General features: G+C 48.2%; 1 protein-coding gene across 1 annotated transcript in view; it reads right to left on the bottom strand.

Annotated features, from left to right (window-relative positions):
- dnah5 (dynein, axonemal, heavy chain 5) overlaps window positions 1-23737 on the bottom strand; it is a 521599-nt gene that overhangs the window by 358891 nt on the left and 138971 nt on the right. Inside the window, exons 14-17 of the mRNA XM_072509474.1 lie at window positions 21553-21874; window positions 18826-19032; window positions 15316-15487; window positions 12756-12901 (exon numbers count right to left, since the gene is read on the bottom strand). Of these exons, the coding sequence (XP_072365575.1) occupies window positions 12756-12901; window positions 15316-15487; window positions 18826-19032; window positions 21553-21874 (847 nt within the window). The remainder of the gene's footprint in view (window positions 1-12755; window positions 12902-15315; window positions 15488-18825; window positions 19033-21552; window positions 21875-23737) is intronic.

Raw genomic sequence — 23737 nt, 5'->3', positions numbered from 1 at the left:
TTTATTACTATGCTAGCACACCTTTAATCAATTCCTTTAAACCTAAAAATAATCCTAGAGTATTCAGAATGTATTTGTACGCTTATTATCCTAACAGAAATGAAGGTGGGTCAACACTGCAGCCTGATTTTTTTGAGCAGGTAGAGAGGCTCTCCATCTGCTTGAAAGTGCTGTAAGAAGCCCCCATTGAGAGATGGGCGGGTTATAAATTACACATCCGTGGTTTATGGAGGCAGCTGCCCATATAAGTTAACAGGTGCCTCCACTCAAGGGTGATTTTGGTGAAGCAGGTGTCTGAAATCCAAAGTCTGCAGATTAGACCTCGGAGGAGCAGGTCCTTGTGGATTCATTTGGACAGCGAGGGTACCCTTTTGGAGTAGTAAAGTTCTCCTATGAATATGATCTCATTACATTTGGAAGAGGTATGGCATTCTTTGCAAGAGGCCAAGTGCCTTTTGGGATTATTAAATTATTAGAAGAACACACATTTGTGCATAAAAGATGCATAAAATCATTGGAACTGTCAAAGATCTGAAAAGCTGTTCAACTTTCAGGTTGTCAAAACTAATTGGAACTGTCAGGGCTCATTGGAACTGTCAAGGTTGTCGAAGGATTTAATTCTACTGGGCTTTAATTTTTTTGAAATGTGGAAATTAAAAACATCAGGGCCTCCTACTTCACTTTGTTCACATAATTCTGAGGGTTATTATGATAGGATTTGTGTTGCATGACTGATTTTACAAATCAGAGTTACCAGAGTGGGGCGCTTCTTAAAAAATACTGATTGATAACTCAGAGTGGTTATAAAATATAAATGTTTGTTTTCATAAGAAATTAGCTGAATTAATTTAAATGTAGCAAATCATTTTTATCAACGACTGTGTTTTTTTAAAATCATGGTGTCATCAATTGACAACTTTATTTTGTGACAGCATTGCTCCTGAGGTTAGCCCATGGTGGATACTAAGTGGGTTGGTATGGAGGAGGTAAGGGCAAAGTGAGAGGGGTGGAGGCATAGGTAGAGGGGTACAGCGCAGCATAAGAGCGAAGATGGGTCATTGGGAGGGGGGGCTTAGAAGGACCTGGACATACGAGAGGCCATGGGGATAATGGGTGGGATTCTCCTTTCTGGGGACTAAGTCCCCACGCGCGCCTGAAAACAGGCGAGAATCACTCCGGACTTTTTCCTCGAAGGTCCGGGGTGATTCTCCAGTTTCCAGGGGGCAAGCTGAGCCCGGCGTGCGTTCCGCGGCTCTGGCTGCCGGCGGGGCCCTGCTAGCCAGGCCGCGCATGTGCACGGTGGCCGCAAGCGAGTCCATGCATGCACGCGGCTGCCCAACCCGGCGTGGGCTCCGCCAACATGGCGGAGCCACACGGCGGGCCTGCACGGAGGAAGGTAGGTCCCTCCCAGATCGTGATGGCCCGCCGATCGGTGGCCCCCGATCACGGGCCTGGTCACCGCTGAGGCCCCCCAGAGTCAGATACCCCCCCGCCCGCACCAGGACCGCCACCGTGGCCGTGGGTCCCAGCTCCCGCCGGGTGGTACCACATGTAAACCACGCCAGCAGGAGTTTGTCCGGTCGACCGCGGAGAATCGCCGCGGGGGCCTGTTCCAACGGCCCCTGACCGGTGCCGCATCGACCGCGTGCGCAGGACTGGCAAGTCCACAGAGAATCGCAGAAGCACCATCGTGCTGGATTTCCGGCGAGAACGGCTATTCTCCGTCCCCGCGCCGGGCGCGATTCCAGCCCGGAGGGTCGGCGAATCCCACCCCATGTGTGGGAAGAGTGAGGTCTGGAGGACGGTTTTTGTTTTGATCCATTAAAATCCAACAAGCTGAGTGGTATGGTGAATGTTGGCTTAATTAAGGTCACAAAAAGTCTGCCTACAACAGCGAAATATTTACACAGTGCAGTCTCATTGGGACAGCCAACATGCCGGTCCCTGTCCGGGCCGGTTTTTTACTGGGTTCTTATGAGCTCCAGCTGGGCAGGCCTCCGCCCACTAGCAGGGAAGTGCTCATATTCCATGGGTCCCACGGGGAGATCGATCAGGTGATCCCGTGGAGGTTATTGCACTCCTACACTCATAACTCAAAGTTCTCCCTCTGCCTCAAACTGAGTAGCCTTCTACGCTGCTTTGCACGTGGCTGTGATTCCATCAGTGGTGGGTCTCGGTCGGGTGGCGTATAATAGTTTGTAGATCACCTTTTCCGAGATTATCTCCAGATGGCTATTGCCGGTGTTCGGCCCCGGCTACAGCATTGTTTGTAGGTGCAGATGCTTCGATGTCCATCTCCCAGCCGGAGTCATCACCATCTTGATGTTTCAGATTTTCGGCCACAGCAGGTTGCATGTCTTGGCAAAGGAGTGGTTCCTGAGGAGATGGAGGTACTGACCGGGTCTCCTCTGAGGCGGGCTCTCATCTCTTGAAGTGGTCGACCTGTTTGCACAAGGTCTTGCCTTGGGTCTTGACCTTGTAAGATACTGGCCTTGATTTCGCCAATAGAATCCCTGGCAGCCAGCCAAAGAGCACCATCTCCGAATGCCCACACATAAACAGCGGTCCCCGGTTTAAAATCCCTCCCTGGTGTCCTGTGATTATGATGCCTTCGCTGCATGTCTTGCTGCAGCTTGATCTTTGTGCCCAAAGAGTAAGGTTTGGTCGGATTGTGAAATGCAGCTTTGGCCGGTGCTACCTCGGTGGTGACATGCGGCATGGTCCGATAGCGAAAAAGGAATCTCAACAGTCACATGTCCTGCGAGCCCATAATTTGCTTCTGTATGCCACACCTGATTGTTGGTACCACCTGTTCGGCCAAGCCATTAGAGGAGGGGGGTACAGGGCGGTCTGGACGTGCCTTATCCGATTCACAAATGCGAATGTATCAAACTCCTCAGTCGTGAATGGGCTCTGTTGTCAGTGATCAGCACCTCAGGCTTCCCATGGGTGCTGAACAAGCACCTTACTTTGTTGATGTGGAGGAGGTCATTCTATGTACACCAAGCCACTTGAATGAGCATCCACGAGGATTAGAAACATGGATCCATGAAAGGTCCAGCAAAGTCCGCATGTAGCCTTACCCAGTGGGTAGAGGGGCCGATAGTGGGAGTTTCTGGTGCTCTTGACACGCCAGGCATTTTCTCATGACCCGCTGGATGTCGTCATTGATCCCTATTGAAAAAGAACCAGAAGTATGCTTGGGGAGCTCCACAGGAGGATGCACTCGCAAGAGTGAAGAGATGGCTGTCATCCTCCCAGCTACTGGCCCACTATGAATCGTCCCGGCCACTCGTTCTCACCTGCGATCGGTCTCCATACTGCATCAGGCTGGTGCTATGCCATAGATGGGACAATAGCACAGAACATCCCATCGCATTTGCTTCCAGACCACTGGCAGAAGTAGAACACCGCTAAACCCGGATTGAAAAAGAAGGTTTAGCTGTGATATTCGCCGTAAACTAATTCCATCAATATGTCTATGGGTGACACTTACCGACCGTAAACCACTGCTGGATCTCTGGATCTCTTTAAGGAGGACAAGGGGATTCCCCTCATATCCTCAGCCCTGGGCTCTATTTGTGGCGACGTATAAATACACTTTTCAGCAGCCCCCCAGGTTCCAAATCGTCCATGCTGACACCCTCTGCCGTTTCCCACTGCCTGTGAGCCCCCCCCGTCTCCACCAGTGACGGATGATGTTGTGGCGACTTTAAACTTCATGGAGACACTGCCGGTAACAGCCGCACATAGACGTGGAGTGATCCCACATTGGCGAAGCTTCGCAAATTTTACTGCATGGCGGATTTGAGGCCCCCCCCCCCCCCCCCCCCGCCAGCAGACCTGCAGCCCAATGTCCTGAAGCAGCAGGAAATGAGCTTCGAAGACAGCATCCTCACGCAGTGGTCACCCAAGGACTTCAAAATTGATGATGTTGACATGAGCTGGAGCGAGTAGGGGGGGCGGGGGGGGGTTCAAGACGGGGGTATGCCGCTGTGGGGAACGGGCCGAGTGTGAGGTGCGGGCGCGTGGCTGGCCAAGGAGGGGGTCATGGCTAGTCGGCGGGGGAGGGGGGCGGGTAGCCCCCTGATCCGGCTGATAACCTGGAATGTAAGGGGACTGAATGGGCCGGTTAAGCGGGCCTGCGTGTTCGCGCACCTGAAGAGGCTGAAGGCGGATATGGTTATGCTTCAGGAGACACACCTGAAGGTGGCAGACCAGGTAAGATTGAGGAAAGGGTGGGTAGGTCAGGTTTTTCACTCGGGGCGAGATGCCAAAAATCGAGGGGTGGCGATCTTGGTGGGAAAGAAGGTGTAATTCGAGGCGCCGAGCATTGTGGCAGATAGTGGCGGTAGGTACATAATGGTAAGTGGAAGTTGCAGGGAGAGAGGGTGGTACTGGTCAATGTGTATGCCCCGAACTGGGACGATGCGGGTTTTATGCGGCGTATGTTGGGTCGGATCCCAGACTTGGAAGTGGGGGGCCTGATAATGGGGGGAGACTTTAGCAAGGTACTGGATCCGGCACTGGATCGCTCCAGGTCTCGGATGGGTAGGAAGCCGGTAGCGGCTAGAGTGCTGAAGGGGTTTATGGACCAGATGGGAAGGGTGGACCCCTGGAGATTTGCAAGGGTCCACCTTGGTTTCATTCTTCTCACATGTCCATAAGGCTTATTCCCGAATCGACTTTTTCATTTTGAGTAGGGCGCTGATAGCGAGAGTAGAGGATACTGAGTATTCGGCAATAGCCATTTCGGACCACGCCCCGCATTGAGTGGACTTGAAGATGGGGGAGGAAAGGGACCAGCGCCCGTTGTGGCGCTTGGAGGTGGGGCTGTTGGCGGACGAGGAGGTGAGCGAGCGGGTCCGAGGAAGTATAGAGAGGTACTTGGAGACCAACGACAACGGGGAGGTCAGAGTGGGGATGGTATGGGAGGCACTGATGGCGGTGGTGAGGGGAGAGCTGATCTCCATTAGGGCCCACAAGAAGCGGAGGGAGCGGGGGAAGAGGGAGAGGCTGGTGGGGGACATGGTGAGGGTAGACAGGAGGTATGCGGAGGAGCCCGAGGAAGGATTGTTGAGGAAGAGGCGTAGCCTCCAGGCCGAATTCGACCTGGTGACCACCAGGAAGGCGGAGGTGCAGTGGAGGAAGGCCCAGGGGGCGATTTACGAGTATGGGGAAAAGGCAAGCCGGATGCTGGCGCATCAGCTTCGGAAGCGGGACGCAGCTAGGAAGATCGGGGGAGTTAAGGACAGGGGAGGGAGTGTGGTGCGGAGTGGGGTTGGCATCAATGGGGTCTTCAGGGACTTTTGCGAGGAATTATACCGATCCGATCCCCCACGGGAGGAGGGAGGGATGGGCCGCTTCATGGACCAATTGAGGTTTCCAAAGGTGGAAGAGGGACTGGTGGCGGGATTGGGGGCCCCGATTGGGCTGGAGGAGCTGATCAAAGCGTTATGGAAGCATGCAGGCGGGGAAGGCACCAGGGCCGGACGGTTTCCCGGTCGAATGCTATGAAAAATATATGGACCTGTTGGGCCCGCTGTTAGTCAGGTCCTTTAATGAGGCAAGGGAGGGGGGTCTTTGCCCCCGACGATGTCCCGGGCACTGATCCCCTTGATCCTGAAGCGGGACAAGGATCCCCTGCAATGTGGGTCGTACAGACCGATTTCCTTGCTAAATGTAGATGCCAAGGTGCTGGCGAAGGTCTTAGCCACGAGGATTGAGGATTGCGTGCCGCAGATCATCCATGAAGACCAGACGGGGTTTGTGAAGGGGAGGCAGTTGAACGCGAATGTGCGGAGGCTTTTGAACGTTATCATGATGCCGGCGAGGGAGGGGGAGGCGGAGATAGTGGTGGCGATGGACGCTGAGAAAGCCTTCAATAGGATAGAGTGGGGGTACCTGTGGGAGGTGCTGAAAAGGTTCGGGTTTGGGGAGGGGTTTGTCATTAGGCTGTTGTACGAGGTCCCGATGGCGAGTGTGGCCACAAACAGGAGGAGGTCCGAGTACCTTCGGTTGCACCGAGGGACGAGACAGGGGTATCCCTCGTCCCCCCTGCTCTTCGCACTGGTGATTGAGGAAGGGACATGGGCAGATGCCCTGGGGAGGGTGAACTTTTCCTCATCGTGCGCGAGGCTCAGTCTCATACAGTTTAAGGTGCTGCACAGGGCACACATGACCAGGACAAGGATGAGCCGTTTTTTTGGGGGTGAGGACAGGTGTGTTAGGTGCTCAGGGAGCCCAGCAAATCACACCCATATGTTCTGGGCGTGCCCAGTGCTGGAGGAATTTTGGAAGGGCGTAGCGAGGACGGTGTCGAGGGCGGTAAGATCCAGGGTCAAACCGGGCTGGGGGCTCGCAATATTTGGGGGTGGCAGAGGAGCCGGGAGTGCAGGAGGCGAAAGAGGCCGGTATTCTGGCCTTTGCGTCCCTGGTAGCCCGGCAAAGGATTCTTCTTCAGTGGATGGATGAGAGGTCCCCAAGTGTGGAATCCTGGATCAATGATATGGCAGGGTTTATTAAGTTGGAGAGGGTGAAATTCGCCTTGAGAGGGTCAGTACAAGGGTTCTTTAGGCGGTGGCAACCGTTCTTAGACTTCCTGGCAGAACGATAAGACATTGGTCAATGACAGCAGCAGCTCGGGGGGGGGGGGGGGGGGGGGGGGGGGGGGGGGGGGGTGGGGGGGCGTGTGGTGTTACTTTATTATTGCTTTTGTTATTTACACTGAAGAGTCTGAGGGGGTGTATATACCTGTTGTGTTAAGTCGGGGTGTTAATGTTAATTTGTTATTTATGTACAGTGGGGGAGGGGTTTGGGGGGTTGCTTTTCTAGATTGTGTTTTGTACTTAACCCTGTTGGGTTCTTTTTTCATTTTGTTATTGAGATTTTATGAAAACCTTTAATAAAAATTATTATTTTTTTTTTTTTAAAGGGTTCCTTTTATGGCCTGAACTTCCTCCTCCACAGGGTGCAAGATATGCTAATCCTCTCTATAACCCAAGTATGTCACTGCCTTTGCTTAGAAGGCGCATTTGCTTCTCTTCAAGTAGATGCATACTTGGGGAAAGCGTCCTGAAACCTCCTCTAGATTGTCCATGTGTTCTACTCAGTGGCCCCCATGATGAGTACATCATCTAAATATACCGTCCCTTTGAGTATCCCCAGGTGGATGTTTTCCATCACCCTTTGAAAATTGTGCAAGCGTAAGTGCCCCCAAAGGGAAGGGGAGTGTATTCGAACAGACCCCTCTGGGTATTTGTAGTCGCATACTTCCACGATGGCGTGTCCAATTCGAACCAAAGATATGTGTGGCTCGTATCCAGTTTGGTGAACAAGCATCCCACACACAGTTTTGCATATAAATCCTCCACGTGAGACATAGTGCAACAGTCCAGGTGGGATTCCCTGTTTACAGTCAGTTTGCAAGCCACACAGAGGCGAACAGACTTGTCCAGCTTCATCACTGGACCACAGGTACGGCCCGTTCTGCAAATTGGATATGGCATATGATGCCCAAACTCGCCAGGCACTGCAACCCAACATCCACCTTTGTGAGCAAGGCATACGGAACTGGTTGCGCCCTGAAGAACTTGGGATGGACCTCTGGGTTCACTTGATGCATGCCATGGCTCCTTCTATCTTGCCCAGACTCTCCTGCAATACATCTGGAAAGTTTCCAAGGACCTCATACAGGTTCATCTAGAAAATCTGCTGCCAATCACACCCAACAGGTTAGGTCCTGGCCCTTGCACCACAACCAAATGTAGTCCGAATGTTTGTTGCCCACGGGTCACCAGGGTCATGGCAGTTCCTATAACATGTAGTGGTTCCCCAGTGTACATCGGCTATCTGGTCTTGGTGTCATGCAGGTTCAATGGCAGGATTCCCGTGCAAAACCGGCAGATGGTGTGCTGACCGATGATGGAGACGGCCGCCCCGTGTCTATCTCCATCACTAGGGAGTGTCCATTCGTCTGTAATTTAACTTGAATCGGTGCCACTTTCGGGGGGGTGATACAGTTCAATTCCACCATGTTTTCCCCTTCTAGGTCGGGCCATGTGCAAGGCCTTGCTCTTGGTGACACCATCATCTGTCCAGGGTGGCACGCTCTCTGATGATTCTGGTGGCCTTATTGCCATGTGTTCTATTTCAACAGGCCTAGCAATGTTCCCAGAATTTCCCCTCATCAGGGGCGGAGCCCCGCTGGTCTATGGCGGTCCCTGTATATTTAAGCCTGGATGCAGTGTTGTACCCTTGGTTGTTGGGAGGTAACCTGGCCATTTGAGCACTACCCTGGGATGCCCCTGGAGCCGGATACGGTGATCGAGCAATACTATGGCCACTGTAGTCCATGGCACCTTGGAGTTTCTGAACACCTTTTTCCGTGTTTCTGCGGGACAGAACTAGCTCAATGGCTATTCTAAAATCCAACGTAAGCTCCGCTAACAGCTTTCTCTGTGTGGCCATGTTATTAATTCCACACACCAGCTGATCCCTCAGCATCTCATAAAGGGATGGCCCAAACTCACAATGTTCAGCCAACCGTCGGAGTCAAGTCAAGAAATCCGTAACTGACTCCCCCGGAGTCCAACAGCTGTGTTGAAATGGTATCCTTGCATGATTACTGATGGTTTGGGGTCATTGCGGTTGGAAGCCAACTCTACCAATTCATCAAATTATTTTGAATCCAGAGCAGCTGTGTGTGCAAGGCATTTTATAATGCCAAAGGTTCAGGCCCCGCCGGCAATCAGGAGGATTACCTTCTGTCAGACCTCTCCAGTGATGCCGTTAACCTGGAATAAGTACCTCATCCGCTCTGCATACTGAGCCCAATCTTCCAGGCCTGAGTTGAAATGAAATGAAAATCGCTTATTGTCGTAAGTAGGTTTCAAATGAAGTTACTGTGAAAAGCCCCTAGTCACCACATTCCGGCGCCTGTTCGGGGAGGCTGGTACAGGAATTGAACTGTGCTGCTGGCCTGCCATGGTCTGCTTTAAAAGCCAGCTATTTAGCCCAGTTTGAGGGCCTAATCTCTGCCTCCTCAGGTGGATGCAAAATCAGGATGGCCACTAACCGACAGTGCCTGCTCGAATAAATAAAAACAATCACTGTACTTCACTGAAGTACTTTAAGGTATTTTCATAGGCATGATATTAGCCATGGTGTCCTAGGACCAAGCATCTTCAGCTGCTTCATCAATAACCTCCCTTCCATCATAAGTTCAGAGGTGGGGATGTTAGGCGACACGGTGACGCAGTGGTCAGTAATGCTGCCTCATGGTGCCAAGGACCCGGGTTCTATCCCGGCCATGGGTCACTATCCGTATGGAGTTTGCACATTCTCCCCATGTCTGCGTGGGTCTCATCCCCACAACCCAAAGATGTGCTAGGTAGGTGGGTTGGCCATGCTAAATTGCACCGTAATTGGGAAAAAGAATTATTGGGCACTTCAAATTTAAAAAAAGAAGTGGGGATGTTCACAGATGACTACACAATGCGACACCACAGATAATGAAGCAGTCCATGTCCGAATGCAGCAATACCTGGGCAATATCCAGGATTGGGCTGACAAGTGGCAAGTTACATTCGCGCCACATAAGTACCAGGCAATGACCAGTTCCTACAACAGAGGATCTAACCATTGCCCCTTGACATTCAATGGCATTACCATCGCTGAAACCCCCACAATCAACATCCTGGGGGTTACCATTGATCAGAAACTGAACTGGACTAACCATATTAATACAGTGGCGAGCAGGGCAGTTTAAAGGCTAGGAATCTTATGCCGATTAACTCACCTCCTGACCCCCCCCCCCCCCCCCCCCCCCCCCCACCACCACCAAGCCTGTCAGCCATCTATAACACTTAAGAAGTTCGACACCATCCAGGACAAAGAAGCCGCTTGATTGCTACCCCTTACACAAACATTCAAACCCGTCACCACCGATGAACAGCAGCAGCTGTGCATACCACCTACAAGTCGCACTGCAGGAACTCACCAAGGTTCCTTAGGCAGCACCTTCCAAACCCACGACCATTACCATTTAGAAGGACAAGAGCAGCAGATACCTGGGAAACCCACCGCCTGCAGGCTCCTCTCCAAGGCACTCACCACTCCGACTTGGGAATATATTACTGTACTTTCCCTGTCGCTGGATCAAAATCCTGAAATTCCCTCCCTAACAGCACAATGGATATACCTATACCTCAGTGACTGCAGCAGTTCAAGATATATGCACACCAGAATTGTTTCCACTGGTTAAAATCTAAGCCTTTTAAAATATTATCTATTCCTTACCACAAGATATTTGATTGATGCATAAAAGAAACAGAAAATGGTGAATCTCCATTCCTATCTGAAGCTTTTCAATCGATCAGTGCACAGAGAGGGGTGTTTATCAATGTTACCATTTAGTTTATTGCTCTTTACGTGATCTCCAGCTACAAACATTTTGATTTCAGTATTGTTTATACACAATTTGTGATGGAGGTGCTTTAGTTCATGGACCCTGGAAAGTCTATGCATTTCCAGTTTGTAAACCACTAACCTAATATCTCAGCACATCATCACTTGCAAATTGTAATCATGAGGCTTGAGAGGAGATTCACTCAATTGAATGAAACCAAGGTAAGCCTTGTTGCACACTTCAGTAACCCCTCCAATCTGCATGTGGGGATGGGGTGCCTGACTCCATCCCGCACCAGCTGCCCCAGGAATGAAGATTCTGCCATTTGTGCTACTTTTCCCTGCAACCGTGCAGCAAACCAGGGGATTTCCTGACCCTGGGCAACTGCCTTGGGAGTAAAAATCCAGACCTGAATGTTTGAGCATACTACGTGGGGCAGTGGAGCCAAAAGAAACAAAGAGGTAGGTTCTTAAGAAAATTTAAGGATAAGGAGGGGTAACAAGGCAGAGTGGGTTTGGTAGAATGATATGAAGTGTTGGTCTTAGGTACTAAAAGATGAACCTTTGATGAAAGACTGAGGAATGAGAATAAGTCCAGTATTGGAGAAGCAAATGGTGTGGATTGTGACTTATAACCTCAATAAGAGGAGGTAATGCAAACCTCCCAAACCTCCAATAATTCCCTCCAGGGTCTCAAAATTGTAATTGTTTGGGCCTGGCTATCAGCGACTTCAAACAATCTTGCAGCTTCCGCACTATGAACAAATGCAAGATCTATCACATGGATAATTTGCACGCAAACGTTCACACACACTCATCACTCCTGTCCTTGTTAAATTCCACTGGGTTCCTCTGCTCCAAACGGTCAACCTCAAAATCTGTGCATTGTTCTCAAATCTCTCAAGAGGTTTACCTCCTCTTATTGGAGGTTATAAGTCACAATCCACACCATTTGCTTCTCCAATACTGGACTTATTCTCATTCTTCAGTCTTTCATCAAAGGTTCATCTTTTAGTAACTAAGGCCAGGACTTCATATCATTCTACCAAACCCACTCTGCCTTATTACCTCTCCTTATCCTTAAATTTTCTTAAGAACCTACCTCTTTGTTTTTTTTGGGCTCCACTGCCCCACGTAGTATGCTCAAACATTCAGGTCTGGATTTTTACTCCTGAGGCCATTGCCCAGAGTCAGGAAATCCCCTGGTTTGCTGCACGGTTGCAGGGAAAGGTAGCACAAATGGCAGAATCTTCATTCCTGGGGCAGCTGGTGCTGGATGGTCAGGCACCCCATCCCCAGATGCAGATTGGAGGGGTTGCTGAAGTGCGTTGTGCAAAAAGGTCCACCTTGGCTCCCTGGAACATTATGCAAGTTATTTTGTTAAATATCAGGCCCTCCAGGACCCACCACTCTCCAAACTCCACCCATTCCTCATGCCAACACATGATCCACTCCCATGGCCCCATTAGCCCTATGCCAACTTAGTGACAACTCATGTCAACCCAAACCCACATCCACCACCATGTTCCTTACACCCTCCATGCCAACTCACCCAGGATCCACATGGGCAGACCTCAGGAGTCATGCTTTGATGAAATGAAATAAAGTTCTAAATATTGATTATAGACTTCACTATATTTAAAAGAACTCACATTCATGAAAACCCATTCAAACCATTTAAATCCCCTCAAGTACTTAACCACTTATAAAAACAAACATATGCATTCATACCCCTACATCAAACACATCTAATCATTTAATAATCTCTAGCGCTGTCAATAAAACGGTGAACATACAGCCACACGCACCCCCCCCCCCCACACACACACACACATACACACAATTGTGATAATAATAGACTGTGGAAAGCAGTCAAGAAGAAATAATGATGTGTGATGGCACTTAGGGTTATGTCAACAAGCATTAGTTGAAATTGCAAGCACAGTTTTCAACTCAAAAACATATGCAGGCGGTATTTTTTTTAACAGGCAGGCTACTTTAATTACTTGACAGTTCCACTGAGTTTATCCAACCTTTACGAACATTTACACCCACTCTAATTCTTAACGTACAGGCTGAGTCTGTTTGAATTGCATACAGAGTTAAAATGGTTCTGCTGAGTTCAGGTTTTTCTCATAAATGGGTCATATTCTGCAGCCCCCCACCCCCTGTATCCACTAGTATCAATCTCTGATGGCTGGTAAAATTCCAGCTAGAGTGTCCACTGCACTTCCACGTAAATTACTGTAGTAGCTCGGAAGAAATTCCGGGCTCAGGAGAAATTAACCTAACGATTATGTGGCTCCTTCAATTTAAAGATGGATAATCTATAAGCGCATTATACAGACCTTAGTCACTTGTACAAATTCTTCACATACGACAGGCTCCTCCTCTGGTAATTTGCATAACTGTGTTAAGCTCATGTCTTGAAGTACTGCATCAATGCGGAATTCTATCAAATCATTTGCACGATTCAACAAAAGTTCGAGTTCATCTGCAGGTTATCACACAGACAGTTAAAACCAAAATAAATTCTTATCAAAAGACTTTATAAACTACAAAATATAATTGTTCCAACTAAAGTAAGCACCACTAATGGAACTTATACTCGTTGGAATTTAGAAGGATGAGGGGGGATCTTATAGAAACATATAAGATTATGAAGGGAATAGATAGGATAGATGCGGGCAGATTGTTTCCACTGGCGGGTGAAAGCAGAACTAGGGGGCATAGCCTCAAAATAAGGGGAAGTAGATTTAGGACTGAGTTTAGGAGGAACTTCTTCACCCAAAGGGTTGTGAATCTATGGAATTCCTTGCCCAGTGAAGCAGTAGAGGCTCCTTCATTAAATGTTTTTAAGATAAAGATAGATAGTTTTTTGAAGCATAAAGGGATTAAGGGTTATGGTGTTCGAGCCGGAAAGTGGAGCTGAGTCCACAAAAGATCAGCCATGATCTCATTGAATGGCGGGGCAGGCTCGAGGGGCCAGATGGCCTACTCCTGCTCCTAGTTCTTATGTTCTTATGTTCTAATGTGATGCATGACACTGCATGTAGCTAGTCCAACTGCCACAGAATGGAAAGTTAAACTACCGTGATCGCTTTAGAAGATTTTCTTGGATCTGTGCTTAAATCAATGTAAGCAGACACTCTAGAAAGATCTTCCCTACGTATTGGGTGTGTAATTTCTTCTGTAAAATATTTATAAACTGCAGATGAACAGCAAAATCTGCACTTCTATTGCTGGATTAAGCCCCGTCAAAGATCCCTCCAGAGAATACTGGTCAAGGAGTCAAGTGAATACAAATCAACTTTTGAAATGAAACTGTATCCTAGGGTGGCACGGTGATGCCTCACGGTGCTGAGGACACGGGTTCGTTCCCGGTCCCGGATCACTATCCGTGTGGAGTTTGCACATTCTCCCCGTATCTGTGTTGGTCTCACTCCCACAACCCAAAAGATGTGCAGGGTAGGTGGAATTGCCACGCTAAATTGCCCCTTAATTGGGGGGAAAAAAATGAATTGGGTACTTTATATTTCAAAAAAAGAAACTGTATCCTGAATGTGATTTCAACAAAGGAAAGCAATTGTAGCTTTAAAATTATTTATAAACACTTTGCAACTTAGAAAGATGCTCATCTTACTTTTTTCTCGATTGGCTCCAGGATTACAATGCGATTAAAGATTTGAAAGTACGCTCACTGACACGTGAATGCAACATTTGGTGGACCTCCAAACTTTAAAGAACTCGTTCCTTATGTGGAAGATATGGTTGATTTGTATGACAGGCACAATTTGGAAGTTCAGTTGATCAGTAATGAAGGAATAGAACTCATGGAAAGTTCCGCGCTCATGGGATACAAAATCCGCATGCCAGATTCTGCGTGATGCCAGCAGGAAAACACGCCAGTGTGAAACATGTTCGGAACAATGTGGTAGGAAGATGTTGGACCTCACCTGAACAATGCCTTGTTCAGAGATCAGGATATTAGCCACCCACAACCGTGGAACACCACTGCAGAGACGGGGTAGGGGTACATCTACAAGTAGACATTCCTGGAGGAGATCCATGTTCCAGGCTCAGAATGTTCCCTGTGATCTACCTTCATTTTCAGGAGGCTTCTTTCTTCGACAGTGCATCAGTGATATTGAGCTTTTTCAATATAGCACCAGGACACAATGGCGGACTACACACCATCAGTCTGCCCCGCCATGGAAATGGCGTGAAATACCAGGGTGCATAATTAATGAAGTTAGGACCTGAAGATTTGGCGTGTTTTCACGCCAGCCTCTACAGCGGGCAACACTCCACATTCCCACCCCGCCACAACGCTTTGTCTCAAAATGGGAGAATCCTGCCCTTAACGATTTGCATGATACATCCATGCGCATTGATTGGGCACAAAAGCATAATAGTGAATGTAACCAAATGGATAGGCATGCCACAAATACAGGATTACTATTTTCTCCCTACACAAAACAAATAATTTTGCATGGAAGTCTCTGCTTAAGCACAGAACAACATTAACGACACGTGCAGTACAGATGTCACCTTTGTAAATGGTTGGTACAATACTATTACGAATGCTGATACCATTGGCACGTAGGTTTTTGAGTCGCAAGCCTGAGATGCAATTATAGTCTGATTCATTTGGTGGGTTATGATGGGTAATTAGGGTGAAGAAATAATGTACCTCTGCAGATCCCTACCAATGCCTCATAGATGGATAAACATTGTTAAGAGAGCCCCTCTACCACTGCATTGGTTTGGATACGTTTCCTCTATACAATGTAACAAAATGATGGACCAGATGAAAGAACTGACAATTTCAGCAAAGTACCCTTGAAAAATCTGCCCACACTTTCATTTATTGGACATATGCATGTTGCAAACATAAAATACACTCACCTAAAGCTTCAGAAATCCTATTCAGGTATTTGTCAATGTTCAGTGAGGTCCAATTGAGAGACGTCAAGCCTGGCTGTATTGCATTATCTACTTTCACTAAATGAGGACCCATCAGTTGTGCAAAAGAATTTTGAATTTTTGATCTTACTCTTTTGTTTTCTGATAAAGTCATCTAAACATGTGTAGAAAGGAAAGAATCATTTAGCTTTCAAAGTATAGATAGCTTGCAATAATAGTTAGCAAAGTGATGGCAAAAAACGACAAAATCAAAAGACAATGCAAGATGCTTTATAGAGACTCAATAATAAGAAATTGGATCATTATTTGAAAATGAAATGAAATGAAATGAAAATCGCTTATTGTCACAAGTAGGCTTCAAATGAAGTTACTGTGAAAAGCCCCTAGTCGCCACATTCCGGCACCTGTTCGGGGAGGCTGTTACGGGAATCAAACCGTGCTGCTGGCTTGCTTTGGTTTGCTTTCAAAGCCAGCGATTTAGTCCTGTGCTAAACAGCCCCTCGATGAGATGAGAAAGATAACCAACAGGTAACAAACAGGAGAACACAGCATAACTCAATAAATAGCCAACAACTGCAACCCGTCCTGTCCCCTATGGACTACCTTAAATTGAATGGGACTCAGCCTGGCGCATGAAGAGGACCCATTCACCCTCCATAGAACCCAGCCTCCGGCTCTCCCCCAGCTCCTCCTCTCACTTTCGCTTAACTACTATCGGTGCGCCCTCCCAGTCCATCAATTCCTTGCATATCTCTGACACCTTGCCCTCTCCAACCCCTACTTTCGACAGCACCTTGTCCTGCAAACCAGGTGTGGCAGATCAGGAAAGAGTAGCACATGATTTCTTACATAGTTCCGCATCTGTAAATATCGGTTCCTGTTTCCGCTGGGCAACTCATACTCCTCCACCAGTCCTTCCAAACTGGGGAAGCTGCCCTCCACGAACAAATCTCCAAACCCCTCAATCCCTGCCCACCGCCAATCCTGAAAACCCCCATCCAATTCCACCAGAGCGAACCTATGATTCCCACAGACCGGGGTCCAAACCAAGGCCCCCTCAAGCCCCAAGTGCTATCGCCACTGTCCCCAATCCCTCAGGGCCTCCATTACCACTGGGCTTGTGAAGTACCGGACAGGCGAGAACGGCAGTGGCACCGTCAACGACACTCCCAAACTAGTACCCTTACAAGAGGCTGCCTCCATTCACTCACAGACTGACCCCTTCCCCACTACCTTACCATGGCTATATTTTCTGCCAAATAATAATTCATTAAATTTGGCAGGGCCAACCTGCGCCCACCCCCCACCCCGCCCTATATCCAACACCGCCGTCTTTACCTATGGGTCTTTCCCGCCCACACCAATCCCAATATCAACGGGTTAACCTTCTTGAAAAAGGTCTTGGGTATAAATATTGGGAGGTTCTGGAATGCAAACAAAAACCTCGGGAGAACAGACATCTTTACAGACTGCACCCGCCCCGCCAATGACAACGGAGGCACATCCCAGCTTTTAAATTCATCCCTCAGTTGCTCCACCAACCGAGCCAGATTCAACTTGTGTAGTTGCTCCCACCCCGCACCACCTGAATACCCAGATACCTAAAACTCGCCCCCACCACCTTAAATTACAACTTGCCCAATCTCCTCCCTTGTCCCCTCGCCTGGATCGGGAAGACCTCACTCTTCCTCATGTTCAGTTTGTAACCCGTAAACTGACCAATTTCACCAAAATGTCCATGATACTCCCTGTGCTTTCCAGTGGGACTGATACATACAACAGCAGGCCATCCACATATAAGGATAACCTATGCCCAAACCCAAACCGCCCCAGCACCCCCCCATAAATACTCCCACTCTACCCGATCAAAGGCCTTCTCCACGTCCATTGTGACCATCACCTCCACATTACGTCCCTCTGGGGGCATCATGATAACATTTAGCAGGAGCCTGATATTGGTCGATGTATGCCTCTCTTTTACAAATCCCGTCTAAACCCTCCCATCACCTCCGGCACACAATCCTCAATCCGCGGGGCCAGAATCTTAGCCAGCAACTTGATATCCACATTTAGCAGCGATATTGGACGGTATGACCCACACTGCTCCGGGTCCTTGTCCTTCTACAGGATCAGCGATATTGAGGCCTGCACCAAAAAACTCACCTTTCTCTCTCGCCTCATTAAATGCCCTCACCAGCAGGGGCCCAGGTCACCCAAAAACGTTTTATAAAACTCTGCTGGGAAACCATCCGGACCTGAGGCCTTTCCTATCTGCATCGCCCCCAGACCCTCCAGTACCTTAACCAATCCAATGGCCGCTCGCAGTCCCTCTACCAGGCCCTCCTCAACTCTGGAGAATTCCAGCCTGTCCAAAAAATCCCACATTCCCTCCCCCTCACTCATAAAGCCGCCTATAAAACTCCTCAAACACCCCATTCACCCCCACCTGATCCTATACCACTCCACCCTTGCCATCCATCATCCTGCCAATCTTCCTCGTCGCCTCCTGCTTCCTGAGGTGGTGGGTCAGCATCCTGCTAGCCTTCTCCCTGTACTCATACATTGCCCCTCTGGTCCTCCATAATTGGCCCACTGCCTTCCTGGTAGACACTAACTCAAATTCCATCTGGAGCTTCTGCCTCTCCTTCAACAACCCCGTCTCTGGATCCTCAGCTTACCTTCTGTCCACTCGCATAATCTCATCCACCAACCTTGACACTCCTCCTTCTCCCTATGGGCCCAAATTGATATGAACTCCCTCGTGACCACTGCCTTGAGTGCCTCCCTCACCTGTATCATTCACCTCCACATACGCCCTCATGGCGGCCCTCACCAACTCGCACACCTCCGCCTTCGCTAGCAATCCCACATCCAACCTCCACTGCGGACGCTGCCCCCTTCCCGATCCACCCAATGCAGCGCGTGGTCTAAGACCAAGACAATAGCCGTTCCCCAGACTGGAGGGTGTGCAGGAACTCTGGAGGTAAGCTAAAGTGTACACGTACAAGATTTAAGCATGTGCTTTTACACAACATCCCTGGCCTCGTAGCCCAGCCCATTAACATTACCAGAATGAGAAAGCTCTTGACCTCAGCATCCAGGAGAAAAGCTAAAGGGCTTCTTCGGTGCCTGCATTTCCTCCTATTTCTTTGAAGCATGTGCCCAACCATACGTGGGGCCGGCAGTTCCCAAGTCAATTAACATGAGCGAGAACAGCAGAAAGAAGGAAACCTGCTTCCTCTGATATCATAATAATAATCGCTTATTGTCACAAGTAGGCTTCAATGAAGTTACTGTGAAAAGCCCCTCGTCGCCACATTTCGACGCCTGTTCACAGAGGCCGGTACGGGAATTGAACCCGCGCTGCTGGCTTTGTTCTGCATTACAAACCAGCTGTTTAGCCCACTGTGCTAAACCCAGAAAAGTTTCCCTCGTAAAAGTAATCGAGAAAGTCACTTACTTTAACTTTCCTGTTACACTTTAATACATTACCTGAAGACTGTTATAATTCTTTTTAAAGGTATCTTGTTTCTGCTGAAATACTTTTGCAAATGGTGGAATTTCAAGTCCCATCTTAGCCATGCATTCTGTTTCACGTATCAAAGTTAAGATTTGTGGATCAAAGTTCACAAACAGTTCTCCTGTCTCTGGGGCTTTCACCAACAGTGATGCCTGCAATCCGGCTTTTGCTATTTCAATCTAAAGGAAAAGGTGAAAGCAAATATAATCAAACAAAAGCCATCTTTCACTTTTGGCGAAATTTCGACACAGAGCTTATTACATCACTTCAGCAAAGTCCTTTAAAGATGATTACCAGCATTTTGTATTGGGGCTGAAATGAATGGAGTAATATTTTGTTTACTAACTGGAGGTTCCATTCAATTATCAGACTATCACTGTAACAAATCCTATAATGTATACAATATGTTGTGTTCGGAACAGCAATATATGGCAACCTGGAACTGATGGATCTTTTTTGTAAGGCTCCTTAATGGTCCAGTGTGATTAGCCGTAATAAGTATCAAGGTCCCACGTTCAGATAGCAATCTACACTAACTGAGCTAGTTGATTGAAGCAGAGGTTTCAGTGGAGATACTAGAATTGTTTCCAGCATCACTGGATTCTGGCTCCTCAGCACAACCTAAGATTCTCTGGGAAGTTTGTATTTGTGTGAACTATGTCTTGGGGAGGATCCAGCTTGGTTTTGATATCATTCACATTTGAAAAGACTTTTCACACTAGTATCATAATGTATTCTTGAATAATGGTTATTTGAGTCAGGTATCTAAGTGCATCCAGCACCCTGTGAAACCAGTTAATGCTCTCAGGAAAGGAGCCGGAGTGGAGGGGTGTGAGGGTGGGGAAGAACAACTGGAGAAAAAGCAGGAAGGTGAAGTAACAAAGATACAAGTTGGCAACATACAGGAAATGATGAGAGAGACAGATACTATTATTACCATCCCAGACCAGACCCCAAAGTTGCCAAGGATACCGGGCAGAAACCCCAATATTTAATTTAATTTGTACGACTGTGAGGAAAGGATACTACGCTCCACGAGGGGAGGCAGTGGCGTAGTGGTATTGTCACTGGACTAGTAATCCAGAGACCCAGGGTAATGCTCTGGAGACCTGGGTTTGAATCTCAGCAGGGCAGATGATGGAATTTGAATTTAATAAATATCTGAAATTAAAAGTCAAATGACGACCATGAAACCTTTGTCGATTGTTGTAAACAAAACCCATCTGGTTCACTCATGTCCTTTATGGAGGGGAATCTGTCATCCTTACTTAGTCTGGCCTACAGGTGACTCCAGCCCCACAGCAATGTGGTTGACTCTTAAATGCCCTCAGGGATGGGCAACAAATGCTGGCCCAACCAGCGACGCCCACATCCCATGAACGAACAAAGAAAGAAAAACATGATTAAGCTAACCAGTTGAACAGTGCTTGACAATAAAATGAAACAATTTGGCTGGGATTCTCCGACCCTGCGGCGGGTCAGAGAATCCCTGAGGAGAGGCGCGAATCCCGCCCCGCTGCCCCGACGCCGGGGGCAGTCTCCTGCCCATTTTTCTCCTGCCTATTCTCCTGCGTCATTTTTCGGGGGCCGGCGGGAATCCTGCCATGCCAGTCGCGGGCCATTGACAGTGGCCCCCCGGCGATTCTCCGGACCCCAATGGGCCGAGTGGCCGACAACTTTTGCCCAGTCCCGCCAGCGTGGATTACTCATTTCACACATGGAGGCACCTGGCAGGTAAGTGTGCGGGGACATCCTGGTGGGGGGGATCCGGCCTCGGGGAGGGCCCCACGGTGGCCTGGCCCGCGATCAGCTCCTACCTATCGGCGGGCGGGCTGGTTCTGTGGGGGCCTTCTTTCCTCTGCGCCAGGCCCCTGTGGGGCTCTGCCATATTGCCCATTCCATTCGCCCAATTTCAGTCAACAATATACATGGTTGGAAAGAATTATGATCTTACTTTTATGATGCTTTAATTGTCCCTTCTGTAACCAATGTGTTTACCTGTTCATCTGTCGTTTAAACCAGGATTTATTTTTAAAACTTTACTGCAGCAGATACATGCATACACTATTCCAGACATTTAACCATTACTGCACCAGCTACATACAATACAATATATATCTGAAATTCCCACATTAAACACACTATTCAAACCAACTGTGCTGCAAAGAATAGGGACCCACTTTGTTTCATGTATGTATTGTGCAGCCTTCTACTGCAGTGAGACCATTACCAGCAAAATGTATCAAATTTTCAATTCAACCACACTCTAAGCTTTGAACACAAACTTATTATCCAGAAAGCACATGATGGTATACAAACGATGACATTCGCAGTAAAATTTCTGCCCAAATTAACAATATAAACTCTACCTTTTGCAGGCACAGATCATAGCATAAGCCCAGTACTTCATAGAAAGTAAAACACTTATGTTGCAGCTGTTAAACTCACAAGAGTCTATCGTAGCCTGCAGTTAGCATGCAAATGACCAGTCTTCAAACCCCATATTTCCTTTGACAAAGGGTCATCTGGACTCGAAACATTAGCTCTTTTCTCTCCCTACAGATGCTGCCAGACCTGCTGAGATTTTCGAGCATTTACTCTTTTGGTCCCGTATTTTCTACATAGTTCTCATTACTTAGTGGTTGAAAAGTCACACAGATCGGATGGTGTTTATTTTTTTGTTGTCTAACTTTTCTTACCTGTCTCAGCCAGCCTCGGTGATACAACACCTCGAACTCCAGCAAAACCTTTGCCACTTTGTTATAGTTGCGAACAATGCGTTTGGCATCTGCTGTCTGCAAAATGTTTGGTTGCTGCTGGAAAAGTTCCATTGGTTCCTGAATCTTGTTAAAGAGTTGACGTGTCCACAAAATCTTCCCTGCTATTGGTGGCATGTCTCGTGCAATAGGCGGATCGCTTTTCTGTTTGGTGTAAAGCCTGGACATCACCTCAATGTCTCGCCCATAGTTCAGAAGAATCTTCTGGTATTTTTCATCTATACCTAGATCTGATATTCCAAGCCTGGACAGGTAGCATTTTGAAAAATATTAACCACCAAAACAAAGTTTTGTTTTTCATTCAATATAACGTTCTTACTTACCTCTTATGTCAGAGATTTAAAAAGTGGTTATCCAAACAAGGTTAAATAATATTATAGTTGCATAACAGTACAAATGGACTGAATTTTAACCTGCAAAAATGGGTGGAAAGTGTGGGCAGTAGAATAAAACACCAGAAACTTGCAGGGTGTTGGCAAGCTGGTAGGAGCACATTCGTTAGCACATGGGAAACTATTATGTTAAAAGCTAATCAAGTGGAAACTCACTCGGGTGAACAAGGTGAGAGGACAGCAGGGATTGACAGGGCTGAGCAACCAACAGGCCAGATTTTGATGCAGTCAGAGCAATTCTGGAGGCTTTTAAAAATGATGGGTGGGATTTGATTACAGGACTTCTGCCCACAACCAGGCACAGCATGTGATAAGGAAGTTGGCAAGAAGCCACACCCGGCACTGGGCCAACTTCAAGGTCATGTAGTTCAGAGGATTTGTGAACATTACTCTAGATTCAGGAAACTTTTGAAATGTATGTTTAAAAGGTTTTACCCATGCACCCCATCCCACTTCTATGTAACCCTCTATCCCCTGTATCCTCCATGCCCCCATGTCTCTTCGATGCACGTCATGCCCACTCCTTGCCAGCGAATGAACTGTTTCAGCAGAAACAGATGGCCAGATATGTGTTTCTCCTGATGGCCTTATTAAGAATGCTTGGCTGAGCTCCCAAGACTCATTAATGGATTAGATCAGTAGGGTTCTGTTTACACAGGTTTAACTGGAGTGTTAGCTTTGATTGATTGACATCTTTATGAGATTACAATAAGTTACTCTTTCTTTGAGCTGTTTCAATGTCTGTATGTTTATCTGAACAAGATTAAGAAGGAAAATGAGGAAAGCTTCTGTTATCGAACACATTGGGCGCGATTCTCCACTCCCATGCCGGTTGTGATAATCGCCTGGGCTGCCAAAATTTCCAGGGACGCCGGTCCGACGCCCTCCCACGATTCTCCCAAGCGGCGGGAACGGCCCGGTCGAGTTTCGCGGGCTGCAGGCCGGAGAATCGCCGGAGACACCGAAAATGGCGATTCTCCGGCACCCCCGCTATTCTGAGGCCCGGATGGGCCGAGCGGCCAGGCAAAAACGGCGGGTTCCCCCCGGCGCCGTCCACACCTGGTCGCTGCAGTCGTGGGCGGTGCGTGAATGCTGGGGGGGGCGGCCTGTGGGGGCCTGAATCGGTTGGGACCGGGGCCGTTCCGCGCCGTCGTGATCCTCGACAGCATTCACGACGGCGCGGCCACTTCGGCGAGGAAGTGGAGAATTCTGCCCATTATGCCTGTTTAATTTATATTTTTATGAGGTTATAAGTCAGCAGCTTTCTCAAAGCAGCTTTTTTTTTCAATGTACTTCAAGACTTGCCATTGTTTTAGATGTTTTTTTTGTGCATACTGCATAAGTGGAGGATGCATGGAGTGGGCATGAAAAAGGAATGGGGGCGACATGGTAAGAAGGATGGAGAGGTGAGGATGTGTAAGGGGTGAAGGCTAGAGGGCCTATCTGCCTGTAATGTAACTTAGGGGCTGGTTTAGCACAGTGGGTTAAACAGCTGCCTTGTAATGCAGATCAAGGCCAGCAGCGCGGGTTCAATTCCCGTACCGGCCTCCCCGAACAGGTGCCGGAATGTGGCGATTATGGCCTTTTCACAGTAATTTCATTGAAGCCTACTTGTGACAATAAGCGATTATTATTATTATTAGAACAGAGTCCCAGAGAACCGAGGCAGATCCTCGAACAAGCCGGCCTCCGTAGCCACCTCTGAACTGCCCCAG

Source organism: Scyliorhinus torazame, chromosome 6 (genome assembly GCF_047496885.1).
Source record: "Scyliorhinus torazame isolate Kashiwa2021f chromosome 6, sScyTor2.1, whole genome shotgun sequence".
Classification (NCBI taxonomy): domain Eukaryota; kingdom Metazoa; phylum Chordata; class Chondrichthyes; order Carcharhiniformes; family Scyliorhinidae; genus Scyliorhinus; species Scyliorhinus torazame.
Note: the sequence above shows the minus strand (reverse complement) of the source record. Positions and strands in the feature narration are given on the sequence as shown.